Source organism: Erigeron canadensis, chromosome 3 (assembly GCF_010389155.1).
Source record: "Erigeron canadensis isolate Cc75 chromosome 3, C_canadensis_v1, whole genome shotgun sequence".
NCBI lineage: Eukaryota > Viridiplantae > Streptophyta > Magnoliopsida > Asterales > Asteraceae > Erigeron > Erigeron canadensis.
The window spans coordinates 4880893-4904879 of record NC_057763.1 but is presented as its reverse complement, the minus strand read 5'-3'; the positions used below and the strand labels follow the sequence as shown (position 1 = coordinate 4904879).

Below are 23987 nucleotides of genomic sequence, written 5' to 3'. Positions count from 1 at the left end.
AAAAATATAGCTTAAAAAAATATTATACACATCATACAACTTTCAACCACCTTCATTTCTTGTGCTAACATGTCTAAATTAATGTAGTTGACCAATTGCTAATTAGAGCTCTAGTGAGCAAAACTTACTGCTTCTTGACCAATGTAGTAACCCTGGTTTGTAAAGGCAATATGAATAAACAAAGGGGGTAATTAACATAAAAAACAAACTATTCCAGCATGTACAGCTTGTTCGGATTAGGCTCACGCAGAAGGAAACACACCAAATAACAAAATGATAACATCAAGCACTAGACCCTCAAACAGTTCACCATCCGAACACAATTCCAGTTAAAACAGATCCAAAAGAGCTTAAATTCTTGACGCAAATCTCAAGAAAGCTCAACCATATTGTTAGATGTATAAGTTGCTGTTACCCGTTAGATTTGACTATGTCCAGAAGACCAAAAACTAAAACAAGACAATTGTACTCATCTACGAACTGCCTGTACTCAAGAATCATCCTCATTTCCTTTAGATGAACCTGTAATAACAAAACATAAAAAATTTCAAGTTATATACATCCATATTGATAATAACATAAACTTCATAACAGAAATTGTTTCAAATCCCAAATATGTACCTCTATCTCTATGTGGTTTGCAACATGCAAAGATCCCAGTAATATATTCACTGAAGGGCTTCTCAGGGACAGGTATCAATTTCCCAACAACCGCCAGGGGCCAACTATAGAGAATGACAAATGAGGATTATTAGGATACATCATGACAATAAAAACTCTTCGGAAAGGTAGAGCACATGTGCTTGTTACAACAGACTTGAAAATACAGACAGACCTGATAATGCCAATTACAATAGAAGCGAGCCATAGTTGCCAGCTCAGCCTTACAGTGGTTGTAAATTTCCCAAGAAACATCACTATTAAAACCTGGAACACACAACTATAAGATAAGTACATCTGTTTGTGAAAGGAGAAAAAAGGAGAGGGAAAAGAGTATTTGAGTCTTACTTGAAGAACCACAGTTAGGGCCACGATTCCCATGAATAGACGATTTTTAGTAACTCCTTTAAAAACATTCATTTCATCAGGCTTCCGAGCATTGAATTCATTGAATATCTGCAAATAATAATAATTAATCACTTGTTAAAATATAGCTGCAAGTGGAAATTTGGGTATCAAATTATCTGAAGTTGGGCACAATTACCTGAGCAAAGACAAAAGCATTGAAAATGAGAGTGTTTTTCTCTTTGATAGCATGTTCATTAGGGTCATGTTGCGAGTGCAAGATTTGTCTGCCTCCGAAATTGAGTACAAGAAGAACCGATACTTGATAAAAAGCCTATAGGTTGCCACACTAATATCATTAATAAACTAAATTCAAGAAACATGACACTGCACTATGGATTTTGAATAAAACTGTACCTGTATCAATAAATTTCTCCACATAATATTTGTAATCAGCGGTTCCCTGAGGAGAAAAGGGAGGAAAATCAGTAACTAAAATAACACACAAACACGGGTATATACATGTAAATAAAATATAAATATAGACCAAACTCAGATCAGTTTATCTATCATAAAGCCAATGCTAAAAATATAACCTGCGGCCAACGGGGTGTCTATCCATCAGGTGGTCGGTCGGTGGTTCAGTGGCCAGTGCAAGTGCACCGAGAGTATCCATTATAAGATTCACCCAAAGAAGCTGAACACGAATATACAAAAGAGATCACTATGGGAACAAGTTGACTATATTATGTCATGAAAAAGATTGAAAAAGACGTACCTGTACTGCATTGAGGGGCACATCACCAGAGGACACTGCTGCCACAACATTAATTACAAGAGCAGCAACATTAACAGTAAGCTGGAATTGAATAAATTTCTGAATGTTTGCATAAACAGATCTTCCCCACCGAACAACCTGTTATTCAGCATACATGAAAACATTACAATTAGGTTACTAATTTTAAACTTCTATTCATTAAAGCAAAAGTCAAAACAAAAGTAAGTACCTTTACAACAGAAGCAAAGTTGTCATCTAAGATGATAATGTCACTACTTTCCTTGGCCACTTCAGTTCCAGCGATTCCCATAGCAAGACCAATATCAGCCTAAAATTGAATGAAACCACTTAGATTATATGTAACAAATTATTATACTTATATAGAGCATGTGAAAAACTATATGTCGCGCACTGCAAAGAAAGAGCTTAATTTGAACACCACATAAGTACATCATTTCTACTAGAGCTGCTAGTCTCACCTCATGTAATGCAGGGGCATCATTAGTTCCGTCTCCAGTAACGGCAACAACATGCCCTGTCTTCCTTAGCGCTTGCACAAGTAGCAGTTTATCATTAGGAGAAGACCGCCCCATCACCTGTTTAATAACCGATGCATGATTATGTCTTTAAACTACACATAAACAATCTTCCCTTTCACAATTTTAAGCCCAAAACACATGTGTAGCTCAATTAGTTAAGCACGATCAGAAACAATAAAGCATTAAAACCAAACGGGTAAAAACGTTTTTGTAAACTTTCGTATGTAAACTGTTTGTAAGTATAGCATTTCTCATACGGCTAATCAATAAACGTATATATTTCATATTTAAATGAAATTATGTGAACTGTTGGAGGTGTTTGTTAAAGAGCCCACTTTATCTATTTAAAAAATAAAAATAAAATAAACTAAATTGAAGCTAGGTAACTCATTGTAGCTCAATTAGGTTGACACAATCAGAAACCTGAAATAGCAACATCTATTCATGTAAAAAAGTGACTACCATAATAATATAGAAAATGATAAAAGAGTTGACTTTCATATATTTTATAAGTTGTTAGATGTGTTTGGTTATGAGTCCACTTAAAGCCAGCTTATAAGTTGTTAAATGTGTTTGGTTACGAGTCCACTGAGTCCCAGCTTAAAAGATTAATGTTGGGTAAGGCAACAATATAGCTCTTAATGCTTTTTGAAATGCTACATATACTAGAATACATACCGATATCCTATCAGCTATATCTAGCCTTTGTGCTTCTGTCATGGCCCGGAACGATTTCCCTTCTATCAGATTTGGCTCAGCAGCGTCGGCATCCGACCCTAGTATTCCACATTCCAATGCAATTGCTTTGGCAGTTTGGAGATTGTCACCAGTAACCATTCTCACCTGTAAGCATTCAAGTAAGTTGGCAACCATTTGCAGTGAAGTACTTCAATCATACGCTTAATGAAACATATACCAAATGCAGGTGCAAACTAGAATGTCCTAATGTTAAATTGAACACCCTGAATTAATAAACAATTTTCTACATATAAATGATGCAGGGTACCTTCACACCAGCCTTCACACACAATTGGACAGCTTCTCTGACACCAGGTCGACAAGGATCCTACATTGCAAACAATTTATCAACATAAAACACAATAGCTTCAACTCCATATATATGTTGTCTTATATCCTGCACATACCTTCAAACCAACTATTGCAAGCAAAACAAGATCAGTCTCGGGCAATTCCCAGTTTGTCAATTCTTCCTCATCTGACGGCACAGATTCCCCTTTCAGTGGTAGGTAGGCAATAGCAACACACCTCAAACTTCCACTAGCCATATCTTCGATTGCTTTTTTATAATATTCTACCTGCAGGTAAAACAAACAATGAACTGTGAATCATGTCCAGCTTAAGATAATTACCCAAATTGACATCTTTTGTTTCTATATATTGCAAATAGCTTGCATGAGTTCCTAATCTGATAAATTCAAGATGATGGTGGTTCATACCTTGGCATCATCTAGGGGAACAAGCTGCTCATTATTGTCCATGTATCTCGTACATGCAGCTAAGACGATTTCAGCAGCCCCTTTCCAGTGTACGTGAACCTCAGAATCAGACTGACAAAATCAAAAACAGGAAAGAACATTTTATGTAAATCATATAGCACAGAATCTATAAACAGAGAGTTCAAATTAATACATTAACTTCTACAAGAAAGCATATTTACAACAAATTGCAAACAAATTATATATCAGCACATTCCCTATGTATTGATACTTCTGATAATGTTTTCACGTGCTGAATGCGGTTATGGAACATCAAGGATGCACTTACCCGTCTCACTGCAACACCGCCTCTTTTTTTCTCTGAGTTGAATGGGAATGCATGAATAATTGAAGACTCTGACCTTACCACTTCAAAATTCATTCCAAGCTGCATATATCACAAACTGATAAGTATGACGCCTTAAACAGAAATACAAAAACCTGTGAAGCATATGAGCGAAGCAACTAACATTAACTCCCCACTGAAGAATTGCCTTCTCAGTTGGTGATCCGGAAATCTCAACATCTTTACCACCCTATAAAACACCAACAATGACAGTTAAACTGTAGTTCCCAAAATAAGTAGAAGATACAAACTAAAAACAAAATATCAACTACCTCGGGCAAAAATACACTCCCGGTTGTATTCTGAGCTACACTTTCAATAAGAAGAGATACAATCCTTGATGGTAACTCTGCAATATTGTTTGGTGGATCAACTTTCTTCCCACAAATATAAGCCTCAACCACAGTCATCTGAGGAAACCACAAAAGATGCGGTAAAAAGTTAAGAGAACATATGCTTCAGGTTAAGCCAAAAAATGAAAAATATGAAGCATAAAGTTATCAATGGAAGCTTAATATCTCACCAAATTCAATGTTAAGGTTCCAGTTTTATCACTACAGATTGTGGTTGCGGAACCCATTGTTTCACAAGCAGATAGCCTCCTAACCTGCACTTGCAAAATTACCAACATCAAACCATTTACACATTAAACAATCCCATGGGTATCTCAAGGAAAAACTCTCGAACTTACCAATGCTTTGTCCGCCATCATTTTCCGCATCGAGTATGCAAGTCTGTTATTCCGATGATTGACAGATTAAACATTTGAAACTTAAAACCAAAATAATCGACTACAAAAAGTACAATTGGCCATAAACAAATCTTACGTCAAGGTGACAGCTAATGGAAGTCCTTCTGGCACCGCAACCACAACAATAGTGACCTATACATTCTCAACAATTAGTGTCACCAAAAGAAAACAAAATACACTTCTAACAGATCAAGATCATTTTCGAAGTTTAAGATATAGATGCAGAAAATACATACGGCGACAGTAAAAATTTTGATTGCACCATCAACAGCATCTCCAACGCTAGTTTTGCCAGCAATAAATTCTACTCTTCCTTCTTCATCCTTTGTATGCCCAGTGAAAAACCTAACAAGCAAAAATTACCATCTCAGAGATTAAAACAGGGAAGAATGAAACGTAAAAAAACTAGTGTCGGCATGAAACTTTGAATACCTTATGAGCAGGATGGCAAGAACAGATACGGCTACCACAAGCCCAACAATTCCAATAAAGGTCGCAACTCCATTCAGGCGAACCTAGCCAAATACGTAGTCAATACATTATAACTGAATAAAGTGCTTTTAAACCATTTGCTTACTTATATAACTTTGAAATGAATGTTTTCTTCCAATAAAAAGGATGGGATATATGTTGGGTAATAACCTGTAATGGTGTTTCTTCACCGTTGTCTTCTGAGATGCTAGCCATCAGCAACCCCCATTCTGTTCTTATTCCCACACTAGTTACCTATAAATGTTGACATAAACAATATAACTAACAGGAGGAAAACAATCATAATTTAAGTCCATACAGAAAAGAATGAATCCACTCAAATAATGTCAACATGTATCATTAAAATAACAACATATAGACCGAATCTTTCATACCAGCATAGTACCATAGCCATCAGCAACCTTGCATCCAGACATTAAAAATGGTGATTTGTGATCTTTATGCACCTGTTCAACCATCAAAAATATATGTTACTACCCACTAACAAACATATATAAAAGAACAATTAACATAATTCCGTGGAGCTCACAATTTTACTCTCCCCGGTCATACTTGATTCATCAATAGAAAGAGAGTGACCCGAAATTAGAACCCCGTCAGCTGGAACCTATTGTATAAGTAAAAACGAAAAGAGTAAAGAAAGTGAATAACGGAAATCACGAACGATATAATACTAAAAGGAAATGTGATACATATATCTAACCTGATCACCAATTTTCAGAGGTATGACATCCCCCACAACGATATCAAATATTGAAATGAACACCCTTCGTCCACCCCTTACAACCTATTCATGTCACCATCATTTGTCAGAATGATGAATATAGAAAATTTGTTAAAAGTACAGATACACTGTTGGAAACCTACCTCCAATTGTATATTCTGCTTCTCCTCATTTAGGTTTTGAAATTGCAGTGATTGTTTATAGTCACTAACAGCTACAGAACCAAACACAAATTTTTCAGACACAAGTTTTTGCTTATGACATGAACAAAGACAATATCAACATGCATTAAATGAAGTACCTGTAACAACTATGACAATTATAACAGCCAGAGCTATGCTTCCCCCATCATACCATCCTTCTTTGATACCCTGCAAGACATAGTACATGTTAGAAAATAAAAACATGTAATCTTACTGGAAAACAAGGGTAAATGCAGTAACCGACAATGACTAATTGTAGAAAACAATATTGATTCACTAACCTCGGTTTTTATCCCAAGTGCCAAAGAAGCAGCAGCAGCAACCATCAAAATAATTAAGGTGGTATCACGGCAAGCATCCAACAGAAATCTCTATATAACACATAGCATGTGGATATCGAATTAATACATATTCAAAGACCAAATAGTTTCTACGTAGCTGAAAAAGGTAATGAACAAGTACCCAAAAGCTGCGTCCCTTTTTCCGAGGGTAAGTGTTTGACCCAAACACATTTTTCCTATCTAGTATATTTGATTCGTCATCATTAATTCCTTTATCGGGATTCGTCTTCAACTTTTCTGCTAACCCATTGATCTGTTTATTTTCCAAGAAGAGAAACAACAAGGTCATAAATGGGATGATATGCTATAAAAGCAAAACTTGAATGGAAGTTTATTGTGTGATAATATATACATATAGCTTAAGTTTACCCCTCCAAAGGTTTGCAAGGCAGAAAAATCATGGTCGCTTGTCATCGAAGCAAGTTGTTCTGGGCTAACATCATAAGCACCTGTAGGAATAGGAGATGGGGGTGCTTTCGGAGTTCCTGTTGCAACAAGGGCATTAAAAGGGTCGCTCCAATAACATTGTCAGAAAGGTAAATTACACTATATATTACTATATTAGATAACGAAAATTACCATCAGGTTTTTCTCCAGCAACTTGGAAAAGGTAGGCTGCCTGAAAAACAGAAGTGTTGGGTCATCATAATTTTTTAAGTTACATTAGATTAAGTACTCCAAATAATGATGAGATATACTTACTCGTACAACTTGTACTTGAGTTCTGATCTTTGCTAGTGCTTGTCTCTTCTCTTCCTCCTTCTTTAAATCCAAGGTGTATCGAAAACGACGGGAAGCATTCAACACAAGTGCCGCTTGCTTTATCAACACCAATTAGATGTATATAAGCATATATTTAACATAAAAAAAAGTAAAAAACATAAGACCCGACCAAAATATATTTATATTAATCAAGAGAACATCAACTTAGCATTATTGTTTGTTTGATGCCAACAAAATCCTTTCTGTTCATTAACGTAAGATGTATCGAAATAGCAAACCAATTGTCTCCACGCACCACAAGTCGCAAAAGCATCATTAACATAATAAAGAAACCTATCATGCAGAACTTATCATACATGGTAAATCTTACAACAAACCATTATAACCAACATTAATTGTCATTAAGCATAGATAGATATAATTTAATGCGACGTTGGCAATATACCTGATCACCTCACTACAATACTACATCATATCAGTTGGCCGTGTTTCCTAAAGAGACAAATGTAAAGTTACAAAAACGGCGTTTGGATTTTGGCTAGATAACCAACACTACGTTTAAAGCTCGTCTCGTATAACAAGATATGATTATAGGTACTGTAGCAAAAATACTTTTAGAATTAACTTAAACGACAGAACAGCAATAAACACAACCTACGGAAAAAACCACACCGTTCAGGTTACCAGACGAATTTATGTCCATCAATCAACATACACGTATGTATTCAAAGCTTGTCAGCGTACTTAAATCGTTCATATAACAGGACTTGTTAAGAATAGGTACTGTAGCATAACTTTTGTTACGTTCGATTAAACCACATATAGGTAACAACCACGGTCTAAAGAGACGCCAAAACGCCGATTTATCACCAGCAATCAACATACATAATTACATATACAATTATACATACATACATATATATCAGATAAAATTGAGCATGATATATGCTTAACTGATTACACAAGTTATATTAAATAGACTAAACACAGATATAAATATATACAATAATAATCATAAATACATGATGAATACAATAATATATTGTAACTTTTGAATAAAAAAAACTTGAAAAAAAAGCAATGTGAAAAAAAATAGAGATAGATATAGATATTTACCCTCCATCTCTTAAGTCTATCAACAGATGCACTTTTAGTTCGAACAATGTCAAAAGGATCCTTATTCGAGCCATCATATTCAAGAAAACCGCCGTTACTTCCGCCACCGGACTCTATATCCTTCCGGTGTCTCCGGTACGGCGAACCGCCGCTGCTCATCGCCGTCGCAGGAAAGATGACACACACCTCACACCGCCTCAATTTTCCGTTATGTTACACACACTGTAAAAAATAAAAAAAATAAAAAATAAAAATACATACAGAATTTTACTAATATAACTCGTGTTCTGTTTCCTCTATTTAACCTAAACAAAAAGTTAAAAAAGTTTTTAAAAAATCAAAAAAATACAGAATATACACACACTCACACACACACACACACATATATATACAGATATATGTATGTATATGTTTGATTCCAGTGGTTTACTATGCGAGCATTAATCGTAGAAATTACCTAGCAAGTGCCGGAAAGCAAGGAATAAGGAATGCATATATGTATATATATATATATATGTATATATGTAGAGATATTAGATATAGATACAAATACTTTCAAGTTTAATTTGAGTTTATAGAGAAAAAGGAAACCTGAGAAAGAAAGAGAGAGAATTTTATCAACAGTAAAAATTTGGGATATTTGTTTGTCGACGCATTATATAAACAGAGAGAAGTTTGAGGGGGGCACAGCTAGACAGATATGCTTAAGAAAGAAATTTCGTCGTAGTTTCCTTTCAGTTTCAATAAAACGGTTTTCGCTTTAACAGACTGATAAAATGATTGTATTAAGGTATTTAAATAGAATCTTTAATATAACTAAAAGAGAGGGTTGGGGGTATATTTGGCAACCTTAATTCACCTCCTTGAGTCTAATTCTTCCTCCTTATTAATCCTCTAATTTTTTTAATATTAATCTAAATTAATTTACACTTTAACCCCAATCTAATACAATTAATTTACACTTTTTAGTTTCTCATCACCAATTTACACTTTAACCCAATTTAAAATAATTAATTTACACTTTAACCCAATTTAAAATAATTAACTTACACTTTTTGATTTTTCATCACCAATTTACACTTTAACCTAATTTATATTTAATTATACTTTTATATATATAGTTTACACTTTTAGAATATAAGAAACTGTAAATTTTTTATTTAACTAAAGTTGAAAAAAAAAGGTAAACTGGAATCAATATTTATATGGAGTTAATTTTCGTATGTTTCTTCGTTGAGCGGATAATTTTTGGAGTATTTTGACCGATGGAGTAGCTATTCAGCTAGCAAATTTTCAAGTTGATTTTGGTATATCTATTTAATATATTTGAAATCCAATTTTTTAGCTTTGATTAATATTTTTTGAGACTACCCGTTCATTGGACGAGCCTGACCACTAGTTAGTATATATAAAGATAAAAGACTGTATTAGAATTTGAATTTTTTATTAGAAAGATAAATAAAGATAAAGATTCTTTATTTAAATATGAGAATTGGGAAGAAAACAAACACCTAAGCTTAGATTTTCTTTTGTGTGGTCTTTAATTAATTTACAAATTTTCAGTTTCTTATTAAACGCCAATTTTTGAAATTATTAAAAACGACTATTAGTGTATTATATCCGATTATATTCTCCAATACCAAATCATCAATTCAGGATAAACCTAACTTATAAAACTTTATAAAATTTAAAAACTAAGACTTTATAATCAAGGAGTTTCATATTACTTTCAAAAAGTGAGTTGGTGTAAAACTTATCATTTGAAGTACGAGTATATACTATGATCAATAAGGCATGTACAAATTATGTGCCTAAAACTTAAGAGTGAAAAAGATATTAGAGCTCTCCCTATAGAGACGTTGTTAGACGTCTTTACTTCATTTGGTCGCCGACGTTATAAGCATGCCACTTCTTAGGAGTGGCGTCGAGGCAGGACTTCTTCCTGCATAATTCGTCGACGCGGGTAGTGCGTCATCATTTGTGAGTGTTTGACGAATAGAAATAATAATTTTAAAAAAACGATTAGGTACGTTTTACCGGTACATATCTTCTAACTAATGTAAAACAATTTAAATTATTGTTTACTATCTTCATTTTATATAATAGCATTGTACCCGCGCGATGCGGCGGTGGTCGTGACGGCGACGGTGTGGTGGTAGAGGCGAGTGTTGGTGGTGGATGCGACGTTGAGTGTCGTAGATAATTCATATAAAAGTAATTGATTTAAAAGGTTAATGAAGATATTTTAGAAAAATAAAGGATTGATAGTGTAATTTAATTATTAATCTTAAGAAAATAATGTATGTGAAAATATTTTAAAAGGTTGTAGCCTTGTAAGTAAAAACATTACATAGGATGGCATTTTAAACATTTCCCCATGTAACTTTTAACATGGAGTATTTTCTTTAATATAGAGTATAGATAAACTATATGTATCTCCTAACTTCAATTCAACAAATATTCATGCATTCAATGATCCATTCCAAATTGTGTATAGTAAAGGTGATCAAAATGAAATAAATTATTGGTTGTTGTTATTGACATTAATTAACATAAATTGTATTTTATTGGATAAAACCAATCAAGTGGCATAATAATTTAAAAGAATAGGTTTTAGGTAAAATAAAATAAATATTAATGTAAAACAAATAAAACAATAAGTTTTCTGCATCCTAAAAATCATCAGGCATTAATTGTTATGTGAATCTACGTACATCAATGTAACCATGATCTAAAGGTCAAGATCTTGTTCTATTTGTTTTACTTTAATACTTATTTTATAATATCCAACCCTTATATATATATATATAAAATAGGGAAAAGGGAATATAAGGTTGTCTGACATCTAAGCTTAGGTGTGGAACCCATCACATACTAATATTTTATTATTTCTTGTTTAATTAATAAATGCATAGCCCCCATGATTTTTATGGATTGAAAAAACAATATGTGAGTGTTCCACACCTAATCTTAGATACTCGACAGCCTTATATTCTCATCCTCCATATATATATATATATATTATGAATGGGAATATATGGCCATTAGATACTTAAATTTAAGTGTAGAACCCTTACATTTTGATATATTAATCTACAAAATATATAGGTAGTCAATCATTTATCAATTATATAATAAATATTATGTGAGGGACTGAGGGGTTTTATACCTAAGCTTAAGTATCTAACAGCCATATATTAACTTTTCTCATACATACATACATACATACATACATACACACAATTATACAATAAATATTATGTGAGGGACTGAGGGGTTCTATACCTAAGCTTAAGTATCTAACAGCCATATATTCACTTTTTCACACATACATACATACACATACATACATACATATATATAGGGTAAAGTTATTTTGACAAACTTTTTTTTTGTGAGAACCTTTGAGAACTTTTCAAATCAAGCCTAACCGATGATTGTTCTTTACATGAAAATTGTTTTTTGACTGTTTTCTGAATAACTTATGTGTAATTTTGAAGTTTATAATTGTGTGGAGACATGGATTATCATCCGTTATACAATTATGTGGAGATTTGGATTCTTGATCACATGTGCACGAATATTGTTATGATCACATGTAATCATAGCAATATTCGTGCACATGTGATCAAGAATCTAAATCTCCACATAATTCTATAACGGATGATATTCCATCCCTCTACACAATTATAAACTTCAAAATTATACATAAGTTATTCAGAAAACAATCAAAAAACAATTTTCATGTAAAGAATAATCATCGGTTGGGCTTGATTTGAAAAGTCGTCAAAGCTTCTCGCAAAAAAAAAGGTTTTCAAAATAACTTTTCACTATATATATATATATATATATGGAAAGTAGTATTTGATATTAGGGTTTAAGGTATCTAAATATAATGAAATATACATGAATGTGTATGTTGTGTAATAAACTACTCACGTGTTTATTTTATGTACTGAACTTTCAAATCCTCATTATTGAATATATCCGACCAATAAAAAACTTGCAAACTGACAATGTGGCATTTGACGTGACAATTCTCACCTATACTTGAATACATCCAATAATCGGGATTGGAAAGTTTATTTCGTATAATAAACACCCAGATAATTTATTACACAATATAAACATTTGTGTATAGTTTACTACATTTTAAGATTTTAAACTTTTGATACATAGGAAACTTAATAAGTATAAGTTAACTTAAGTTAGTAAAATATTTAATAAATAAAAAATGACATGCATAGATCATATAATATAACACATGTTCAAAAACACATTTTTCTTTTCAATGATAAATTTAGGCATAACAACATATTTCATATAACTACCTATAATTATAACTAACTATAATTACAAGAAAAACTCGTTCTTAAAAAAATGTCTTAGCCATTTCTCAATCCAATTTTAGTTATATTGATAGGTAGGTATGTTTTGTAAGTATTTTTTTCTATTTTAAAAAATTAAATATAATGACAAATATACTATTGCACTAAGTAATTATTTTTTATTTATTAGACTAGAAACAATCCGTTTAACGTGGCGATAAATGATTCTAAACAGACACAAATCTTAAAATAGAAATTTTTGATATTAAATAATTTGAGGGGGTGTTTAGTTGGGGAACTACTCCTTATTTTTCATTTTTGTTTTTCAAGAAAAAATGAAAAACGTAAACGAGATCAAATCATAGTTTTCCAAAAAATATATTTCAAGAAAACAAAAAAACATTTTATTCTAATTTTCATTTTCTGTTTTACAAATTTAAAAAACTTCAAATTATATTAACTCTTTCCCTCCTACCTCGTCTTTGCCCCTGTTACCCGTTGGCCATGCCCTCGTCCTCAACCCCCCCCCCCCCTACCCCCTAATATGGAAAATAAAAATATAATTTTCAAGTTTTGAGCGTGTTTTTTAAAATTTTCATTTGTTACTTTTTCTATTTAAAAAATAAATAAATAAATGAAAAACTAAAAAACATATTTCACAATTAAACGCACCTTAAGATTCTTTAGAAGTGGCTCGACCTTTGTTCGTTGAGAGTTTTTCCTCGTGTCTTGGGTCACTGTAATTGGCATGAGGTTTTTTCACTCCTTTTGTAGTTCTCGCAGTTAATGTTTCGGGAAGAGTCTAGAATTATTGTATTGCTTTTTCTAGATTATAATTGTACTTGTACCCTATTGCAACTAGTGCCTTGCTAGTTGTTTATTATAATAATATTTTCTGTCGTTATTAAAAAAAGAATGTTAAGATATAGAGTAGAATTGCCCACTCTAAAGAAACAAGTCATATATCTGCGCAATGTGTCGGCGATGGTGATAGCGGCGCTTGGTGGCGGCGATGGGTAGTGGCAGTGGTGTCAGAAACCATGGCGGTGATGGGTGGTGGGGGCGGCAATGGTGCTTTGTGTAAAAGTAATTGATGTTAAAAAGAGATAATGTAGTTATATTAAAGATTGGGAAATTTAATGTAAAATATTTCATTAAGGTTATTATAACTATATTAATTAAAGATATTTAATTTAATGAATAAAGGAGAGAGATATGTTGGGTATATCCATTTATCCTTTGAGATTTTGGGAATGGTCCGTTTTATTTATACCTATATATATAAAGATTATAACTTATGTTGAAAATTTAAGAATTTTGAGACATACGAAATAACAATTTTACCTTTAATGAATTAATTTACTCCACAAGTCAATAATCTTTTAAAACATCTCTACTAACCTTTATATCTTACATTTATATCAATATACACCACTCGCCGCCGCTATCATCACCAATGGTCGCCGCCATCACCCCCGGTCACTGTCACCACTAGACTGCCACCACCGACACCGTCACATTACGCGAGCATCGTGCTAGTAAGGTATTATAGATATATATTATCAAACTATCATTTTTTTGGAACGATATGTTTGTTGGTTATTGCTTCGAACCATAGCTGTGACATTCAAGCGAATAGTATACTAGCAGTTAGAACCCGAAGGCACCCTAGAGAGTAGAGACCAAGGGTGCGATAACACAATCTGCACGCTTCCGAAAAAATAAATGTCCTAAACCATGAAGAATTGAGATTCGATCACTGGTTTCCAAACCAACATCTTCTTCCCTTAGAAACCCAAAATTGATAAACTTTTCTTTTACTCCTCTGTCCCATATTAAATGTCCAATTTTGACTTGTTAAGTCTTCTGCTTTAAACTTTGACCGTAAAAATATTTGTCTATATTATATAACACTTCATATAAAATATATAGGCGGATTGAGTTTTCAATATAGTTTTCATTGATATAACTTTCATCAACTATTATATAACACAAACAAAGATATTTATGGTCAAACTTGCTAGCAAAAGACTTGATAAGTTAAAATTGGACATTTAATATGGGACAGAGAGGGAATTAAATATGATAGATGAAGATCTAAACGATTTTTGATCTACATCGTAAACTCAAAATATAATACATCTAAACGAGTACTAATGATATGATTTATTACCTCACATGAATTATACTCAAGACACCAGTGCTTTCTTAAATGGGAACTTTGGGAAGGTTATTTCTTTTTCTGATTTTTTTGCGTGAAGGTGACGATACACGTTTTGGTCTCATTTAGTCATTTTATTAATTATTTTATGGTTTTGTTAAACGTAATTATTAGGATTGCAGTTAAGATACATTGTACATTTATCATAAAATTCAAAGGTGAATTTTTAATATGGAAGAGACAAACTTTTTATGCACGTTAAATGCAACTCCAAGAGTTGCGTTTAACATTTTTTTTTATTTAATTAGTAATTATTTTATATGATAAATAATTAAACTAAACTAATACTATAAAGAAGAAACATGGATTTGAAGAAATTAAAAGGAGATTGGAGAGGTTGGCACGTATTTTGAACTATTGAAGTATGGATTTGGAATAAAGGGAGACATTCTAACCATGACAGGTGTAAATCGGTGGCACCACTGAACAGGCTAACTTTTTTTTATTATTTTATTTTTTCGAACTAGATTTAAATCTCGAGTCAAGGCAATATCAAAGGTAAAACTATGTCGATGTTATTAATCTACTAGCGTTGTACCCGCGCGATGCAACGGGGAATAAGAAAGAAACGTCGTTGGTTTGATGGTGGTTTATGGGGCGGCGGCGATGAAAATAAAAATAAAAAAGCCGGCGGCAGTGGATGGTGGTTTTTAGGGCGGTGGTGGATGGTGTTTATGGGGGGAGAAAATCAGAGAAAGGGTGAGGGAGAGAAAATCGGAAATCGGATGAACGTATGTGTGTGTAATGAGCGTGATGGAGAAAAAATAGGAGAGTGTAAATTAGGAGGGCATAAAAGACATTTTAAAGGTAGAGGTGTTAAAAAAGGATGAAATAGTTTGCTTATTAATGGAGTATAGATAATTCTATAGTTCTATATATAAAAATTATATGTATCCATATTAAACTTTTAGATATACATATGACCAATATATTACTTTTACGTATTATATCATTTACCACTTAATTCTCATATAATTTTTACATTCGTAATCACCATCACCATCACAATCATTATCACTTATCACCATTACTACTATTGCTGTTAGGCGGATACATCACCATATTTGATGAATGATTAGATTAATAAAAGCATATGGCCATATGGATGACCTTATAAACGACATGATAGTCAGCATTGTCCCTATCACATCTAACCATATTCATATTACGATTAACACTTCTCAGATAGTAATAGTTTTCTATATCAAACTCCAAAAGTTTGTTATTCAGACGGTGTGAGAACAACGATATACTTCTATGGTTATGGATGATCATTATTATACCACTTGTAGTCCTGTACTGTTATGAATCATCATTTATATATCTTTTAATTTTTTACTTTTACAAATTACTAAATAAAATATAATAAAATAAAGTAAAATTTTGTTTCACATATTTACTTTCTATATCTTTTCAGTTAATTTCAATTTTCTTACCCCTTATCTTTGAGGGATGATTCCTTCAAATTACCCTAACATTACTCATATTAGGGTAATCTTGACCCTTGTATGAAAATTAAGGGTCAAAATTCAAATATGATATTTGAATCTTGACACTTGATTCTCATTCAAGGGTCAAAATTCCAACTTGACTCAAGTTAGAAAATTAGCTTGGGGAAATCCTCTCCCCTTATCTTTCTCCCGGGTTGCGACATCATAATCCTATTTAATTGTCTACAACAATACGTATTTTACGTGATTGTACACCGTGCAATATTATATGTATGTTTGTTGTATATAGCTGATGAAAGTTGTGAAGATATTGTTACCTCTTTCTCATCTGCCTATTAAGGTCTCTCCTAACCGTGACCTCTTCCCTGCCCCTTCTTCATCGCCACATCAGGGTCATGTCACATTTTCCTTACTTTTTCCACCCCATAACACCTCTTCTTAACTTCTTCATCATTTATTCCTCACTATTTTATTAATTTCAATTAAACATAAAACTAAAATAAACATAAACAAATTGAAAATACCTATTTTACATTAAAAAATATATATATTACATTACTAAAAAAAATCACATTAAAAAAAAACCTACATTTCTTTTTCTAATTAGTTTATAATGAAATTAATTCCAAATTTATTAAATTTATTTCTTTTTGATTTTTTTTTTTGAATAAACATGATTCGATTCGAGTGATAAAACATCATCGATCGTCCTGTGGAACCTGTAAAAGCATTAAACATGATTGATATTGATTTCAGGTTCCCAAAACAAGATGATTAAGTAATAATAGGATAAAGATTCGGCTGACATTATGCACGAATTTGATGAGTAAGACACACAAATTTAACGAGGGATTTAGGTGTGTTATGTGTGATTCTTCATTAACCTTAAATTAGAGTTAAAGATTCTCTATTTATAATGAGAGTATTTACACATTCAACCCTTCTGGTGTTTAATGTGTGTAACATTAGTTTTCATAGTTCCAATTATCTAATGGGAAAACCTATAGCATGTCTTTAAGAGTAAATACACCCAATATATATTTACTAGAGATAGGGATTTCAATTAACGTCAATCATCATATCAGGAATAATAAATGATCAGTGACGATCACACTAACGTGGTTCCAACGTTTTTTTCTCTCTCCCTATGCATATTTCCAGATTACTTTTTCCTTGACCACCGATTCAATACAAATACTACACAATATCCCTTTATCGCTCTATGAATAATATATTAAGGTATTGTTTGTTTGAAACTTAATAAACTCAATCATGACTTAATTAAAACTACTTAATCAATTAAGTAATCAAAAGTGTTTGTTTTTTTTATTTAATAAACAAATTAAAAATAATTGTATTGACTTAATCTATACAAACATTATTTATTTATTCCATCATTTTTTTCAATTTAGCCACTTAATAAATAAAAAAACAAACCGGCCTAAGTATATAATAAAGTTCATCAAAACACACCTTTCATATAAAACAAGTTTTAAAAAAATTACAGAACCAATTGAATAAAATTTTCATATATACATAATACACCCATGGCTCGTCTTCATGTTTTCTTCTTGGCGACAAGTTACCTTGACACATTAGTGACACCTAGTTGCCAATGGTATTACCGTGTGATACACGGGTGACATTCTCGTGAAACTCCCGTTGGGAGAGACCTAAGATCCGTACATACAAATGCGCACACATAGATGCACAAAAATGGGAATGTCATATCAATTTATTGTCACGGGCTCGCGGCTGCCACTATGCAATTATCACTTGCTAGTATATTTGAAACTGGGCTTAAGTGGAGGAGTTCAAAAAAGAAAAAAGAAAAGTAGTATATTTATTTATTTTTTTTTATTTTTTTTGAACATTCCAATTTTGTTAATCATAAAGATCATACCAGCAAGGAGCTGGATAATACAAGTAAAACATGGAGTAAACACAATCATGCTAACAGGCGAAGGAGTTCCATTTTGACCATTCTAACACGGGTTTACTAGATATATTGCATAGCCAGCTATAACTCATGGTCTTGATCTCCTTGGTGGCGGAGCGGACTGATGGAGCCTTGTTGTTGAAGATGCATTCATTCCACGTTTTCCATATGATCCAAGAGTATGCAAGAATGATGAGATTGATATATTTGGATTTGTTGGGGGCAACTATGGGGTCCTTGTGTAGCTCAAATAGTTCTTTGAACGTGCTTGGTTTTGGCAATGGTAGTTTGCACCACGAGATCAGGAAGGTCCATACAGAATCTGCAAATGTACAATCTAGGAAGAGATGATGTGAGGATTCATTACATGCTTTGCAAAGTGAGCAGGTAGTTGTTGGGACCGTGATCTTTCGTTGGGTTAGTTGATCATTGGTTGGTAGTCGGTTCATCTCCAGTTTCCAGCCTAATATGTTGGTTTTTAATGGAGCGAGGCGGTTCCAAGGGAAGACCCAATGGTGTGGGCCATATGTGGTAGCATTGAGGTAGTGTTTCATGGACCTTGTTGTGAAAGTTCCTGTTGGATCGCCATCCCATTTCCAGCTGTCCTTGTTACATGTAAGGATGAGACTTTGTATCCGTGACAACATCTCTTAGAGTTGGTATAGTTCAGAAAGGGTTGCCGGTGGTGATATCCAGTTCCATTCCCAATTGGAGAAGAAGCCATTACCTGTGCAGCGGTCTTTGATCAAGCAATCTTTTTGTCGTTCAAGTTTAAATAGGTCTGGGAAGGTGCCGCAGAGCGGTTCATTCCCAACCCATTTGTCTACCCATAGCCTAATTATTGATCCATCTCTTACTTGTCCTGAAAAAAGATTATGCAAAGTAATATCAAAGGAGTTAAGGTGGGAATTTAGCTTGGCAATGTTGAGCCAAGTTCCCACCAAGCTGTTCTTACAGGGAATCGGTGAGCATTTCCGTTTAGTGTAGTGAATAGCAGTTATGCATCGAACCCAAAGGCTGTGGGGTTCATTCCTAAACTGCCACCACCATTTCGACAGTAAAGCTAAATTTTTGATGTGTAGGTTACCCAACCCGAGCCCCCCGATTTAGAAGGAGCAGTAACACGATGCAAAGAGACCCAAGGGATCTTTTTGCTCGTGTTTGAATCACCCCAAAAGAAAATTTTCCGGATTTTTTCTAGCTTCTTAAGAACACATACCGAGGCCTTAAACAACGAGAAATAGTAAGTTGGAAGACTATCAAGCACCGAACGGATAAGTGTGATTCTACCCCCAATTGAGAGAGTAGCAGCTTTCCAATTTGATAACCGGTTTTCGAATATTTGAATAACAGGTGACCAATTGTTAATTCGGTTCATGTTGGCCCCAACGGTAAGGCCAAGATAGATGATGGGGAATTGGCCATTTTGGCAATTAAGAGTATTGGTGAAGAGATCAATTTTGGGCTGTTTCAGACCAATACCATAAAAACATGATTTGTGAAGGTTAATTTTCAAACCAGAGGCAAGATAGAAGCACCTCATTATTCTCAAAATGTTGGCTAGGTGGGTTTGGGACCATGATCCAATTAAGATTGCATCGTTAGTATATAGAAGATGAGTGATGGTTGGCCCACCATTAGGAAGTTGGATACCTGAAATAAGGCCTACTTTGGAGGCCTGTTGGATGACACTGGTAAAGGCTTCCATGGCGATAATGAAGATGAATGGGGACAGGGGTCACCCTGTGGTACACCACGCTCACTGTTGAACTCGTCTGTTGGAGATCCATTGATAAGGATTGCGGCGCGGGTGGAAGTAATGATACCTCTCATCCATTTGAGCTATCTTCCCGGGAATCCCATTTGACGCATGATGGAGATAATAAAAACTAGAACGCATGATGGGAATCCCAACTCAGTGAATCAAAGGCTTTCTCGAAATCAATTTTGAAGTAGAAGGCTTCCCTTTTGCATTTCTTTAGCCATGTGATGATTTCATTTAGCATGAGCGGACCATCGAGAATATTCCTGTCTGCAAGGAAAGCGGATTGGGTTGGGGAGATGATTTTGTTGATGACCCTTTTGAGGCGGTTGGCTAAAACTTTGGAGATAACTTTTTTGATACATCCAATAAGGGTGATGGGGCGGAAATCGTTGAGTGATTTGGCTGAGGATGTTTTTGGAATTAGGGTGATAAAGGAGGAGCTACAACCATGGCTAATTGTACATGTATGATGGAACTCTAGTAGAATACAGAGAAAGTCCATCTTCAATAAATCCCAGAACTTTTTAATAAAGCCAAGGTTGAATCCATCGGGCCCTGGTGCCTTTTCGCTGTCGCAGTCCCAAACCGCCTGAGTAATTTCGGCCAGGGTGAAAGGGTTAATCAAGAATGATGCGTCCTCCTGAGAGAGGCATTTAAGGCCTTTTTACATTCGATATTGGGCCTGCGTTTCATGGGCTCAGCGAATTTCCTTTGAAAAAATAGCAAAGCTTCATAACTGAAGGAGGATCGACATGCCAGATTCCATCTATTTCTAAACCATTGATTTTGTTTCAAGCAATGCGACTGTTGATATAGCCATGGACTTTTCATCACCATGCTTGATCCAGTTTGCCCTGGACTTTTGATGAAGGTCCATAGATTTGGCTTGTTCGTAACTTAGCAGCATCTCCTTTGTTTCTGCCCATTTGGCCAAGTCGTCATCCGAGTAATTGCGGTGATCAATAATCTCATCGAGGTCATTTAGCTGATCGATCAAGGCTGAGTTTTGCTGTTCTTCTTGGTTGGCAGTGGATCGTAACCAGTCCTTTAGGTTTTGTTTCAGTTTTTTGAATTTTGATTGGAGGATTTGGTCCGGTTTACCATGATGGGTATAAGAGGTTAAGCTATTGGCAACAATTTCTTCTGATCCAAGCTTTTTGTGCGGAGAATTGACAATCGAAAGGGGATGGGTCCGAAATCTGTGATGGATGTTGTGAGAACTAAAGGGCGGTGATCCGATAGTGAATGGGGGAGGGCTGTAAATGCAGCCATGGGCCACAAATTCATGAGGTTTGGAGACGCAACGATGCGATCGACTTTGCTTTTTTTAATGCCATTGTCGGTGACATATGTAAAAAGTTTACCTTGCATTGTGTATTCAAGGAGCCCATTCTGGTGGATGAAGTTGTTGAAGGCATTGGCACAAGATGCGATAAACTGGGAGTTTTTTTTGCTCATCAGGGTATCTTACAGCATTAAAATCCCCTAACAGAATCCATAGGCCATGGTTGTTAGAGATGAGCATAGAGATTTCGGCCCAAAGGTTTGATTTGGCGTTGAGGTCGTGGGGGGGGGGGGATATACATTCAGTATGTTACACTGGGTGTCGATGCCATTAATATAGCCAGTGGTGAGAAGGAGATGTTGGGTTTTGTGAGTATTTGTTAGAGTGAAAAAGGCTGGATCCCAAAGACTAAGTAATCCACCTGAACGACCCTCAAATCCTGAAGAGGGAACGAAGTCGTAAGCAAAATTGGGGTTACCCCAAAATTTTTATGGAAAGATACTCTAGTCGTTAGGTCTTTATGTTTCTTACAGGCATTTGAATTGGATGTGGTGGTTTGTTTTCAATTGATTGACCCAACGAGCTTTTGCAGGGTCTTTGATCCCACAAATATTTAGAGTTAGGAAATTCATTGGCCCTGATTTGAAGCACGATGTGTAATGACCAGTTCGTTAACCTCATTTTCAAAACCTTTTAGATCGACACCAACAAGGTCACTAACGTCCATGGTTTTGGAAACTTCCTCATTTTGTGTTGGTGATGTGTTGATACCTGGATAATTTCTGGGTGATCTGGTTGTGTTTGGTTATCAATGGGTGGTGTGGATTGATGAGTTTCTGGAGTTATAGGTATGGGGTGGGTTTGGAGATCATTTTCATGGGCTGTTACTATTGGAGGGGGGTCCTCGTTGTTAAAAAGGTTCAAAAAAGGTATAGGATGGGGTGGTAGGCGAGACATCAGCTTAGAGTTTTAGGATGTCGAAAAGACTTTTGTTGAAGAAAGAAGGGGGTTGGATTTTTTCTGGTGGTTTAGAGGAGAGGGCGGATTTAGGTTTAGTTGCATGGGAATTGAATGTTGGAAAGGTGGTGATGAGTGACGTGGCCTCTTCTGTGATGAGCATGGGGGTGGGATATGATTGATGTTTTAGTGACAAATAAATTTTTAATAACAAGGCTTATTAACTCATGTGGACCAATAAAATAAAGAGAGAGATTGAATAAAAATTTTTATTGGTGTTCATTGATGATACATAAGTTAGTAAACTTTGTTAGTAAATTTTGTTTGTCACTATAACATTACTCATAAAACAAACTGTTCTTTTTTGTTCAACTTTCGGTCTTTAAAAAATCTAAATTATCATTCTTTATTCATTAATCTAAATATCTTCATCTAATATATTTATAATACCCTTAATGAAATTATATAAAACATACATTCCTCAAATTTTAAAATAACTACAATACCCTTATTTATATCAATTATTTTTTCTTCCAGGGTTGGCGTCTGTCCAAGAGCAACGAACATTGGCTTACAATACCACAGTAACAGTGTACAACTATGGTGATCATGAATTTGATTAAGAAGCAAAAAAGGGGAAACGAAATTAGGATTTAATTTGGGGGAAAAGAAGGCGGGAAAGGGAAGAGAGGATAAATGATCTTGAGGGGAAATATGTTATATATATATATATATATATATAATGAATTGGTAGGGTGGCAGTAAATACTATTTTATCCTCACATGTTAGTCACGTAATGGCGTTAACAGGAAAAATTAACGTCGTATGTGCGTGGTACCAAAAGTGGGGAAAAAAAAAGCCAACTTGAGGTATGAAAACTGTAATTTCTTGACTTGGAGACTAAAAGTGTAAAAATTGTCAACTTGAGGTACCAAAAGTGTAATTTTCTCTTATAATAATTAATAGAGAGTATAAATATAAAATGAATAATAGTGTTAGAATTGTGAAAATATATGATATTATTATCATCTCTATATTTATATTATATTATAAAGCAAATCATTTTCAACATTCAGTAATATATTCATCAAAACATATTACATCAATAATCTAACACTACTCGTCGCGCCTCCACCAGCCCACCACCACCAATCACCTCTGTCACCGCCCCTAGTAGCGCAACCGGCACCGCCATTACATCGCCACTATCTTTGCGCGCCACCACAACCCGTCAACGCTATCACCACCTCCGCCATTATACCGTCACATCACACGAGTATAACTTTATAAGTTATAATTGAAAAGGTCTGTATACCACGAGAGTATTAATTATTGATATGTTTGAAAACTAAAGCAATATGTAGCGAATGGGTTAGTAGCCCAATGTCATTCCAAACCTTCAATGAAGGTTTGTTTTTTCGATGTTGTGCCATTTGGCGATCTATCCGGGAGTTGTCCTGGTGAACTACGACGGTGACATCTTATCTGGTGAGTGTAGAGACCACATATCTAACCAAAAAACAAAC

General features: G+C 34.3%; 1 protein-coding gene across 2 annotated transcripts; it reads right to left on the bottom strand.

The window, feature by feature from the left end:
* Window positions 1–171: 171 nt before the first annotated feature.
* On the bottom strand, window positions 172–9199 carry LOC122591351 (calcium-transporting ATPase 8, plasma membrane-type-like). 2 transcript variants are annotated; one of them, XM_043763614.1, is made up of 35 exons: window positions 9106–9199; window positions 8515–8736; window positions 7378–7494; window positions 7255–7294; window positions 7045–7160; window positions 6797–6928; window positions 6616–6705; window positions 6433–6502; window positions 6275–6345; window positions 6111–6194; window positions 5937–6014; window positions 5782–5853; window positions 5558–5641; window positions 5348–5430; window positions 5152–5260; window positions 4992–5047; window positions 4856–4898; window positions 4688–4771; window positions 4437–4574; window positions 4289–4354; window positions 4108–4206; window positions 3780–3890; window positions 3468–3638; window positions 3329–3388; window positions 3001–3165; window positions 2263–2379; window positions 2013–2111; window positions 1784–1921; window positions 1602–1702; window positions 1423–1468; window positions 1205–1339; window positions 1009–1116; window positions 836–927; window positions 622–725; window positions 172–522 (listed from the first exon to the last, which is right to left on the bottom strand). In XM_043763614.1, the coding sequence occupies exons 2-35, from the start codon at window positions 8671–8673 to the stop codon at window positions 491–493; spliced, it is 3270 nt and encodes a 1089-aa protein (XP_043619549.1). In that variant the 5' UTR covers window positions 8674–8736; window positions 9106–9199; the 3' UTR covers window positions 172–490. The 2 variants fall into 2 exon arrangements, with proteins under 2 accessions (XP_043619549.1, XP_043619550.1); XM_043763615.1 differs by lacking the exon at window positions 9106–9199 and adding an exon at window positions 8972–8986.
* Between the last annotated feature and the right edge of the window lie 14788 nt (window positions 9200–23987).

Excerpts from the sequence above, each read along its gene's own strand:
- LOC122591351 (XM_043763614.1), bottom strand. The coding sequence starts at position 8,673 with ATGAGCAGCGGCGGTTCGCCGTACCGGAGACACCGGAAGGATATAGAG. Across the intron at positions 6,503-6,615 it reads CACTTGGGATAAAAACCGAG|GGTATCAAAGAAGGATGGTA; the intron begins GTTAGTGAATCA and ends TATGTCTTGCAG. Across the intron at positions 1,469-1,601 it reads AGACACCCCGTTGGCCGCAG|GGAACCGCTGATTACAAATA; the intron begins GTTATATTTTTA and ends TTTTCTCCTCAG.